Source organism: Pristiophorus japonicus, chromosome 4 (assembly GCF_044704955.1).
Source record: "Pristiophorus japonicus isolate sPriJap1 chromosome 4, sPriJap1.hap1, whole genome shotgun sequence".
NCBI lineage: Eukaryota > Metazoa > Chordata > Chondrichthyes > Pristiophoridae > Pristiophorus > Pristiophorus japonicus.
This window is the reverse complement of record NC_091980.1, coordinates 160,181,955-160,194,033: the sequence shown is the minus strand read 5'-3', so window position 1 is coordinate 160,194,033 and position 12,079 is coordinate 160,181,955. Positions and strand designations below refer to the sequence as shown.

At 43.7% G+C, this 12,079-nt stretch overlaps 1 protein-coding gene across 4 annotated transcripts in view; it reads left to right on the top strand.

Annotated features, from left to right (window-relative positions):
* LOC139263138 (cytosolic phospholipase A2 zeta-like) overlaps window positions 1-12,079 on the top strand; it is a 202,217-nt gene that overhangs the window by 36,585 nt on the left and 153,553 nt on the right. For all 4 annotated transcript variants that reach the window (XM_070878746.1, XM_070878745.1, XM_070878743.1 and 1 more), the window contains 3 exons: window positions 2,228-2,344; window positions 3,380-3,420; window positions 7,123-7,165. In XM_070878746.1, coding sequence (XP_070734847.1) covers window positions 2,228-2,344; window positions 3,380-3,420; window positions 7,123-7,165 — 201 coding nt within the window. The remainder of the gene's footprint in view (window positions 1-2,227; window positions 2,345-3,379; window positions 3,421-7,122; window positions 7,166-12,079) is intronic.

Below are 12,079 nucleotides of genomic sequence, written 5' to 3'. Positions count from 1 at the left end.
TGTCCTCACAACATGCTTGCCAGTCATTTATAGAAATATGTCTTAGCTACAACACAGAAATAGACCATTGGTCCAATCAGTCCATGTCGACGTTTACCCTCCCTGTGAGTAAATAGTTCTAATCACACCTGCACATCCCTTTCCCTTATCCCACCAACCCTTTTATTATCTTCAACCTATCCAAATCTTATCTTGAATGTTGACAGTTTCCTCCTCAACCAATACTCATTTCATTAGGCATAACTAGATTTAGCAACACCTCCACTCTTGTAGGCTTTTTAACATACTGCTTGAAGTCAGAGTCGTGTATACGTCTGGAATTCCATTCCCTTTTCTCCATTTATTCCCATGTCCCAGTCAACAAGTGGATGATTAAAATCCCCCAGAACAATAATTTTGTTCTTCCTATGCATTTCTCTAATCTGACTTCAGATTTTCTCATCCATTTCTTTCCCACAATTTAGAGGTTTATCATAAACTCCTATTAATGTAACAAACCTTTAGACAAATCTTTGAATGGCATCCATATTGACCTTCCTTGTCTACATCATCCCTCTCTTCAGCATATATGCCCTCTTTTACCAATATTGTCACTCCACCTCCTTTCTTATCTTTTCTATCTCTCCTAAATACGTTATATCTCTATGTTTATTTTTCCATTCTTGTCCAGATTGCTGTCAAGATTTCTGCTATTAAAACTAAATCTTCCAGAAAATAATTACTTCCAGTCCCCCAGTTTTCATCCCACACTCTGCACAATCCAATTTTAACCGTTATCCTTTGGCTATTTTTTTAACACTATTCCTTTTACCTTTTTTACCTAAGCTACCTTTACTTAAGTCTTTTCCCCGTTTATAATCAACCCAATTGATTTTATCTCTCTACTGCATAGCGTCTTGTAAGGGCACAAGGCCATTGCACCCCATGCAAGTCAAAGTGGAAATTAGCAGTAACGACGAGATCCGACGTAACTGGTCTTCTGCTTTTCCTTGGGGGGGGTTCCATCCGACTCCCACCAAAATGATGCTGATGACTGGTAGAATCTCCAGGGAACTTTGGTCTGTTATTCTAGGTGGAATTTTTCAATCTATGAGGGAAGTTGTTTTGGGAGGGTGTAAACTATATAGGTGCACTTGTTTTTGGTGGAATGTTTAATCTACAGGGGCACTTATTTTTGGAAGGGTGTTTAATCTATAGGCATATATGCATTTGGAGGGGTTTAATCTATAGGTGTAATTGTTATTGGAGTGGGTGTTTAATCGATGGGTGTAATTGTTCTTGGTGGGGATGTTTAATCTATAAATATAATAGTCTTTGAGAAAACACTGACAGCCACTAATCTTAATTTGAGATGCGTTGGTTAGGACAATTCAATTGTCAATTGTGGAGCAGAGAGATGAATTTTAGTTGTTTCTTTGCTTAGTCTTTCACCTCCATGTTTTGAGGCAAGAGCTTTCATGGAATAAGATTGACAAAAAGTCTATTTTTCTTCTTGCAGTTAGACCGATTATCTTATGGATGCACTTGAGAACCGAACAAAATTCAGGCACGTTTTAGTGTTGTCAGTCAGCAATTAGTTGAGGGAAAGCAAACCCTGCGAGCTTGATTTCAATATTATTTGGGCTTTTTTACAGGAGATATGTTTCTGGATTTCTAGAAAAGAGTAGAATACCAATTGTGTTCTGCTCTTCTACCAAATAGCACCCCATAATGAGCGCAGAGGAAAAATAGGAACTGACCATTTGTCCCCAATCTGCTCCCCAAAAGCATTACATCCAAACTTCCTCTACGGCTTTTCTGGTGCCTGCACCCGATTACACCCGAGGAAAAAAATAGCAATGGAAATTACATGGCAATTAATATCAAGAGCACTGCACCCAGATTTCCTCATCGCACCAGACTGCCGCCATAGAAATCTGACACTACTGCTCCCTGAGCTGCTATCTTAAAAGGGACAGGCTTGTATTAACAGGATAGTTCTTTACTTTTGACTTTTTGAATAGATACGATTTTGCTGCTTCTATACTTGTTACAGTATGCAATTAGTCTTTTACACATAGTGTTGGAGTCTGTGTCCCGTACTGTACCACCCTTCGTTTTGCAATACAATTTATTTGGAGGCAGACAAGTGGAAACAGCCACCAGTTCCTATGACAACTGTCATTTGCCAGGTGCTCTCCTAGTATTTTGCGGTCGTTCATTGTAAGGTGTTTTTTGTTATGTTTAGAATGTGCTGGAGCTTTCCCTCTATAATGTCAAGCGGACAAAACATCTGTCAACAGTAGCCTTCGATATTGGAAGAATTGAACTTGGGCACGATATGAGCACTACCATAGACCTGAAGGTGAGGCTTCCATTTCATACAATCATAGAAGTTTACAGCACGGAAGGAGGCCATTTCGGCCCATCAGGTCCGTGCCGACCGACCAAGAGCTATCCAGCCTAATCCCACTTTCCAGCTCTTGGTCCGTAGCCCTGCATTAAGTGAACATCCAAGTATCTTTTAAATGTGGTGCGGGTTCCTGCCTCTACCACCCTGTCAGGCAGTGAGTTCCAGACCCCCACCACCCTTTACTGTGATAATACCACAGGTGTTCCTTTTCTATACATAAAGGAAAGTAGCGAGTGCCGTGGATGGTTAGAAGATGCGCAACAGGATCCCAATGGAGATGGTGTTTATTATACAAGAATAACCCAGCCAAATAGTTAACAAGAGTGTAATGTAATATAAGGTTTGCCTACGTAACAACAGTACCTACACTTCCAGAGTAATTAATAGGCTGTGAAATGCCCTGAGGTCATGCAAGGTCTGTATAAATGCACATTCTTTCTCAAGTGAGAGTTGTTTAGATAATCATATTGTGCTGGAATCCACCAAGGTATTTTTGGGCAATTGTCTGCCTTTTCCTGAAGCTGTTGGTAGGATACAGTTTCTCGAGCACTGATTGTTTTCTCCCACTCCAGCATCTTGGAGAAGCAGCCATTCTTCATGTGTGAGCTGAGACAGTGAGCAGGCTGTTTAACTTCTGGTGATGTAATACAACCAGGGATGACTCTCCCCTCATCTGACATCCATACATGCATACTTTCGAGCCGCGGTCATTTGAGAGCAATAATGGGTAATCCTGGTTTATTTCTCTCCCAGGATTGCTGCTGCCAATTATAGTGCACATCGGTCTGGGCTGATTTTAAACCCAGGTCTCAAGAGATAGAAGGGCACCATTCCGTCTCCAGGCAATGATATTTTTAAAGCAATATAAACTAAAACACAATCTGATAGCGAGATTTACTTTCTTTTAAGCTCTGATTGTAGGATTGAAGGCCAATAATAAAAGAAATGGGCAAGGGAGTCTCATTACATTTAACCTGTTCCTTTCAGGATAATGAGCAGCTGGAAGTGGAGTTTCATTTGGAAGAATGGTAAGTGTTGAAATTAGGGGGCTTGAGGATCAGACAAATGTCGTTCAGTTTTATAGGCCATTTTAAAAATTGTGTTTGTTTTCAAAGCCATTTGCCATGGATGCCAACGTCCATCCATATGACATTTAAGAAGTGGCTGAGTACTTTGAACAGTGTAGTCTATGGACTGGCTGAAGAACTGTGCACCAGAACTAGCCAGCCCCTTAGCCAATCTATTCCAGTGCGGCTATGATGCTGGCATCTACCTGTATTGCCCAGGTATAACCTGTTCACAAAAAGTAGGACAAATCACACCAGGCCAATTATTGCCTTATCATCCTTCTCCCAATTAGCAGCAAATTGATGGACGGATTCCTCAAAAATGTCATCAGTTGACACCTCCCATCAGTAACCTGCTAATTGATGCTCAGACCAGATTCCACCAAAGCACCTTGACTACTGACCTCGTCATAGTCTTGATCCGGACATGGATGCAAGAGCTAATGACAGAGTGGGAATAGCTGCCCTCAGTATCAAGGCAGCAAATGACCAAGTATGGCTCCAGGCAGCTCACATTAAACTTGGGTAAACAGTGCCGGGAGAAAACCCTGCAGTGATTGGAGCCATATCTGCCTCATAAATGACTTTCCCACCATCATAAGTTCAGGAGCAGGGCTATTTACTGTGTTTCTACTGTGTTTAGGTTCATTTATAACTTCTCTGAAAATGAAGCAACCCATGTTAGCCGACAGCCAAACCCGGGTAACCTTCAGACTTAGATTGACGTGGCAGTTACATTCATGCCACGTAAGTGCCAGGTAATAACCATTGTGACACCATCCAGGACAAAGCAGCCCACTTGATTGGCACACCATCCCTCCATCACTGATGTACCATGGCTGCAGTGTGTACCATCTACAAGATGTACAGGAGCAACTCGCCAAGGCTTCGGCAGCACCTCCCAAACCTGTGACCCCTACCACCTGGAAGAACAAGGGCAGCAGGCACATTGGAACACCGCCACCACCATGTTCCCCTGCAAGTCACACACCATGCTGACTTGGAAATATATTGTCGTAGCATCATCGTCGCTGCGTCAAAATCCTGGAACTCCCTCCCTAACAGCACTGCGAGAGTACCTTCACCACATAGACTGCAGCGATTCATCATCTTCATAGGCAGTCCCTCGAAATCGAGGAAGGCTTGCTTCCACTCTAAAAGTGAGTTCTCGGATGACTGTACAGTCCAATATGGGAATTACAGTCTCTGTCACAGGTGGGACAGGCAGTCGTTGAAGGAAGGGGTGGGTGGGAGTCTGGTTTGCCGCACGCGCCTTCCGCTGCCTGCGCTTGATTTCTGCATGCTCTCGGCAGTTCACCATCATCTTCTCACGAGCAATTAGGGATGGGCAATAAATGCTGGCCTTGCCAGCGATGCCCACATCTCATGAATGAATTTAAAAAAAAATCTCCAACAAGATAATGCTCAACCATCTTTCCCTGTCCTTCAGTGGCTCTACCATTGCAGAGTTTCACAAACATCCTAGGGAGTCACCATTAACTAAACTAGTCTCATCAATACCTTGCTGACAGGAGCAGTATGGAGACTGGGTATTGTGCGATGAGTGGCTCCTCACAGCCTTTACACTATCTATAAGGCTCAACTCAGGAGTATGATGGAATACTCATCACTCCCCTGGATGGGTGCAGGTTCATAAACACTTGAGAAGCTCAACATCATGATAGATCAATGTGCTTGATTAGTGCCCCTGCCACTAGACTCAGTATCCACCCCCTTCATAATATATACATTCCCCACCCCATCCAAAACCACGTAATCTCCAGGGTGAGATGAAAAAACAGATAACCCAGACTAATTTTGGGAAAAGACAGCTGTACGACCCCCCCGCCTTCCAGCGATCAAACTAGTCCAGGAGATCACTTTGGCCCTTATAGTTGCTTGTAGTACCTTTTGTCCAAGGTGGCCTATGCTCCAGCCAGAAACAGGTTCAGCTCTCGCTTGATGGAATTCAACGACCACCGCACAAGCCAGCAGTCTGTTCCAGAGGTCCACTATTCTCTGAGAATAGTGATATCCCCATGCGTACATTTTCCAGCAGTAGTCCTGGATATTCATCGTTAACAGCAATCCCGGCTGATCTTCTCACCTTTAGCCCAGAGATGCCGAGACCAATTGCAGTGCCTCATCTGTTGCCTGGACTAAGATCAGATCAGTCCAGCTCAGCTTGAATGTGGGAAGTTGCATTCACATCCCAACCATTAAAATCTTTTGTGATTGTTAGAATTGATATTGATTCTGCAAGTGAATGTTTAAAATGAGGTGGTGAGAAATTAGGTGAGAATTATTTGAGAACAAAGAATTGGATACTAAATGGTGGCCCGGCTGTGTTTTGAGAGAATGATGGTATGGTACGCTCGTTAGAATCAAGCAAACAGGTCTTTGCACGCTAAGAGATATCTGCAGTTTTTATTGACTGCTTTCAGAAGAGCTGCTGAGTTTAAAAAAATAATCAGTAAGGATTTTCTAAGCAACTCAGGAGCGTAATCTTCACCTTGTGTTGAGCCTGCATTTGCCCAATTTGGTCTCGCCTGGACACCAAGGGTTAAATTATGAGGAGCGATTATACAAATATGGGTTATATTCCCTAACATTTAGAAGGTTAAAGAGTGATTTGATCGAAGTTTTCAAGCAATTAAGGGGAACTGTTAGGGTAGATAGAGAGAAACTATTTTTGCTGGTTGGGGAGTCTAGGACTGGGGGCATAGTCTAAAGGTTAGAGCCAGGCCTTTCAGGAATGAAGGTAGGAAATGCTTCTACACACAAAGGGTTGTAGAAGTTTGGAACTCTTCTGCAAATGGCAGTTGATGCTGGGTCAATTGTTAATTTTAAATCTGAGATTGATTGAGTTTTGTTAACCAAAGGTATTAAGGGATATGGGGCAAATGCGGTCACAGACCAGCCATGATCTCATTGATTGGTGGAACAGGCTCGAGGGACTAAATGGCCTACTCAGGTTCCTATGTCGCACACCGTGCACAACTCTCAGACAAGCGGGCAGTCGATGACAAAAGAACATAAGAAATAGGAGCAGGAGTAGGCCATTTGGCCCCTCGAGCCTGCTCCACCATTTAATAAGATCATGGCTGCTCTGATCATGGACTCAGATCCACTTCCCTGCCCGCTCCCCATAATCCTTTATTCCCTTATCGCTCAAAAATCTGTCCATCTCCACTTTAAATATATTCAATGACCCAGCCTTCACAGCTCTGGGGCAGAGAATTCCACAGATTTACAACCCTCTGAGAGAAGAAATTCCTCCTCATCTCAGTTTTAAATGGGTGGCCCCTTATTCTGAGACGATGTCCCCTAGTTTTAGGTTCCCCTATGAGTGGAAATATCCTCTCTGCATCCACCTTGTCGAGCCCCCTCATTACCCTGCTACAGGGTCTCTAAAACTTACTTGAGAGAGGAGCGTGTTGGAAGTTCAGTGATTTTTTTCCCCGTCTTTTTATTGTTTAACTTCACCTCTTTCCCAGGGTTGAAAGGAGTTGACTTCACTCAACATTGTCCATGAATGTTATAACAAGCGAGCTCTGACGTGGGGGTGCTGGGTGAATATTGCAGTTCTAAAAATCCCACACTCCCATCAACATTCATGCTTGACTATAATATTAACTTGTTCCTTTTTCTCCTTTTTTGCAGCAACGATCCTCCCAGTGAGATCGTCACTAATGATGTGCTTGTGGTGAGTTGTGCTTTTTCTGCAAGTTACTTGATTTAGCTCAAATCAGCAAATATCTGTTCACTGGCTGGAAATGGTGGGATTCTTATTAAAGCAGTGGGAGTTAGAGAATGTACTAAATGCCTGCGATTAGTTCATTCTCTTTCCCCCCTGTTCTCCCCAGTATTCTCCCAATGTGTAAATACACATGCACGTCCAACACTGAATAATGAGGCAGACCAGGAACCCATACCGATTTTGGCCCTTTCTCTCGCTCAGTTATACTGAAGGCACTTGTAGAAATCCAGCTTGTGTCCAGTCTGAAATCTGACACCTTTGTTCTGTATAAAAGACTACAACATTTAAAGACAGTTCCAATTCTTCCGGTGCTGTGCTGAACACTGTGTAGCCCTCCCAGTTGGTTTATTTTGATGTACAAAAGGCTAGTTGGGTGAAGGAATAGTTTCTGCACCAAACCTGGCATGAAGCTGAACTTGGGAGCTGGCGTATCTTTGCACATTTGAATGGAGAACCAGCAAGACGGGGAATACATTCATCACCACAAAGCTAATTCTGCATCAGTAAAAGTCCGGTTGATGTGCTCCAGCGAGCAGGTCATTTTAACCTTGTGAAGGTTTTTTTTTCAATCCAGCTATCTCACATCTTTAGCCTTGCTAATTAGTACAAGAGCATTAGACTTGTGATAGCGGCATTTGATGTGCAAAATAATATATTAAGTAATTGCTTTTCAAATACAATTATTTGCCAAAGTGATCTAAACAAACACATACCAGGCTCAAATTTGTCCATGGGTTTAGTACTGACAAAGCCATTCCTGTCACATTGAAAGAGTGACTATCGCTACTGCTCACTTAAAAGATCACCTATAAATACCACCGATCAACTTTAATTCCCTGAATCTATGTCCAGACTCTTGTTTAGTCAGCCCTAGTTACTAAGATGGGCATAGAGTCCAATCATGCTGTGTCTGCCTCATAAAGTCATTATGGCACAGAAGGAGGCCATTCGGTCCGCTGTAGAGCAATCCAATTAGTCCTATTCCCCCGCTCTATTCCTGTAGCTCTGCAAGTTTATTTCCCTCAAGTGCCTATCCAATTTCCTTTTGAAATCATTGATTGTTTCCCCAAACCCGTCATAATCTTGTACACTTCTATCAAATCTTTCCTCAACCTCCTTTGCTCCAAGGAGAACAACCCCAGCTTCTCCAACCTAACCTTGTAGCTAAAATCCCTCAGCCCTGGAACCATTCTGGTGAATCTCCTCTGCAGACTGTCAAGGGCCTTCACATCCTTCCTAAAGTGGATGAGACTCGAAGTGCTCAACGCCCTCCCGGATGCACTTTCTCCACTTAGGGCAGTTTTTGGCCAGGGACTCCCAGGTGTCAATGGTAATGTTGCACTTTATCAGGGAGACTTTGAGGGTGTCCTTGTAACGTTTCCGCTGCCCACCTTTGGCTCGTTTGCTGTGAAGGAGCTCCGCATAGATCACTTGCTTTGGGAGTCTCATGTCTGGTATGCGAATTATGTGGCCTGCCCAATCCCACCCACCCCTTCCCCCAACGACTATCTTACCCACCTGTGACAGGGACTGTGGCTCTCGTATTGGACTGTTCAACCACCAAAGAACTCACTTCATGAGTGGAAGCAAGTCTTCCTCGATTCCGAGGAACTGCCTATGATGATGATGATGATGAACGAGTGGTGACCAGTACTGGACGCAATATTCTAGTTGTGGCCTAACCAGAGCTTTATAAAGGTTCAGCATAACTTCCCTGCTTTTGTACTCAATACCTCTATTTATGAAGCCCAAGATCCCATATGCTTTGCTAACTACTCTCTCAATATGTCCTGCATCCTTCAAAGATCTATGCACATGAACTCCCAGGTCCCTCTGTCTCTGCACATTCTTTAAAATTGTGCCATTAAGTCTATATTGCTTCTCCCTATCCCTTCTGCCAAAATGCAACACCTCACACTTCTCTCTCTTAAATTCCACCTGCTAGTTGTCTGCCCATTCTGCTAGCCTATCGACTGTTGCAGTCGATTGGTATCATCCTCACTGTTTGCCACAACTCCAAGTTTGGTACTGTCGGCACATTTTGAAATTTTATTCTGTATTCCAATATCCAAGTCACTTATATGTATCAAAAAAGCAGTGGTCCTAGCACTGACCCCTGGGGAACATCACTGTCTATCATCCTCCAGTCTGAACAACAACTATTTACCATGACTCGTTGTTTTCTGTCCTTAAGCCAATTTCTTATCAAAGCTATGACACTGACCCTCCTATTCCATGAGCCTCAGTTTTGTTAACCAGCCTTTTATGTGGTACTTTGTCAAACGCTTTCTTAAAATCCATATAGACAACATCCACTGCATTCCCTTCATCAACCCTCTGTTACTTCATCAAAAAATTCAGTTAGATTAGTCAAACACTATCTGTCTTTTACAAATCTGTTCTGGCTCTCCTTAATTAACTTAAACCTCTCCAAGTGCCTGCTAATTTTTTCCCTGGTTATTGATTCTAAAACCTTACCCACCATTGATAAACTGTAGTTACTAGGATTGTCCTTACACCCTTTCTTGAACAAGGGTGTCACATTTGCCACTTTCCAATCTTCTGGCACCTCCTCCGTATTTAGGGAAGATTTATGGCAAGTCCTTCCACTATCTCCACTTCCACTTCCCTTAGCAATCTGGGATGCAAGCCATCCAGACCAGGCAACTTATCCACTCTTAAGCATATCCAGCCTTTCCAGTACATCCTGCCTATCAATTTTCACCCCATCCATTACCTCAACCATCTCCGCTTCGACTGATATTTTGTCAACATGCTCTCCCTTAGTAAATACTGGTACAAAGTACTCATGAAGTATTCTAGCCTTGCCCTGCGCCTCTGAGCATATATCACCTTCTTTGTCCCGAATAGGCCCAACCCCGCCTCTCACTACCCGCTTACTATTTACATGCCGGCAGAAGATTTTTGGGTTCCCTTTTACGTTAACTGCCATTCTATTCTCATATTCTCTCCTTGCAAGTCTTATTTTCCTCTTCATTTCCCCCCTCAATTTATTGTATTTGGCCTGGTTCTCGCTTGAAGAATTCACCTGGCATGCATCATATACCTGCTTTTTTTGTGTCATCATATTCTCTATCTCCCTTGTCATCCAAGGAGCTCTGGCTTTGGTTCCCTTACCTTTCCCTTTTGTTGGAATGTATCTAGTCTGTATCTGAAACATCTCCTCCTTAAAAATCACCTGTTGTTCCATTACAGTTTTTCCCATCAATCTTTGGTTCCATTTTACCCTGGCTAGATTCCCTCTCATCCCATTGAAGTTAGCCCTCTTCCAATTTAGAAGTTCCACTTTAGATTGTTCCTTGCTCTTCTCCATTACGAATCTAAACCTTATATGACGATCACTCTTACCCAAGTGTTCTCCCACAGACACTTGGCCCACCTCATTCCCCAGCACCAGATCCAGCAATGCCTCCTTTCTAGTTGGGCTGAGAACATACTGGTCAAGGAAGTTCTCCTGGACACATTTCAGAAATTCCTTCCCCTCCTTTCCCGTCAGTCTAACATTATCCCAATCGATATTTGGGTAATTATAAAGTCCCCCAGTATCACCACTCTATAGCTCTCGCACATCTCTCTTTGACTTCCCTGTAGATTTGCTCCTTTATCTCTCTCTCACTATTTGGAGATCTATAGAATACCCCCCCCAATAACTTGATCATTTCCTTTTTGCTTCTCAACTCTAACCAAATGGATTCTGTCCTTGCCCCTTCAAGGATATCCTCTCTTTCCAACACTACAATGTCTTCCCTAATCAGTACTGCCACCCCACTTCACTTTTTTCCTTCACTATCTTTTCTGAACACTATGTATCCATGAATATTAAGTCTTCACCATTTTTAAGCCACGTTTCTGTTATTGCCACGACATCATATTCCAACATGCTAATTGTGCTTGCAGCTCACCAACCTTATTCACCACACTTTGTGCGTTTACATACTTGCATTCTAAACCTGTCTTTGTATTCCTCGTAGTCCTTCTCAGTCTGCTCCTATCTAACATGGCACTACTTCCTTCTCTAGTACTATCTAACAATCCTTTATGTACGTTATTCCACTTTTCTACTTGTAAATGCTGGTGCCTACCCCCCTGACAATTTAGTTTAAACCCTCCCCAACCACACTAGTGAAGTTCCCCGCAAGGACATTGGTCCCAATCCTGTTGGAGGTGCAACCCGTCCCTTTTGAATAGATGCCTCCTGCCCTAGAACTGGTCCCAGTGCCCCAAGAATCTGAAGCCCTGCCTCCTGCACCGTACCTCAAGCCACGCATTGATTCTCCCTATCTTGCTATTTCTACTCTCACTGGTGCGTGGCACTGGGAGTAAACCAGAGATTACTACCTTTGAGGTCCTAGTTTTTAGCTTCCTCCCTAGCTCCTGAAAGTCTGGCTGTAGGACCTCAATACCTGCCCCCTCTGTCGTTGGTACCGATGTGTGCTACAACTTCTGGCTCACTCCCTTCCCCCTGCAGAATATTCTGCACCCTCTCGGTAATGTCCTTGAACCTGGCACCAAGGAGGCAACACACCATGCAGGACTCATGATGGCAGTTACAGAAACGCCCGTCTTTCCCCCTAGCTATTGAATCTCCTTTAACGACTGCTTTGCTGTTTCGCCCCCCTCACCCCCTGTACAGTCCCTTGCCCATTGGTGTCATGGTCTGGGCTTCACTCCTTCAAAGTATCGTCACTCCCAGCAATCTCCAATGCTGAGTACCGGTTTAAGAGTGACGCAGACCCCGAAGACTCCTGCACTTCCTACTCTTCCGGGTGGCCACCCATTTACTATGCTGAACTCTCTCTGCCTGTGGGTGGGGGGTGGTGGCCGGGGGGATACCTCCTG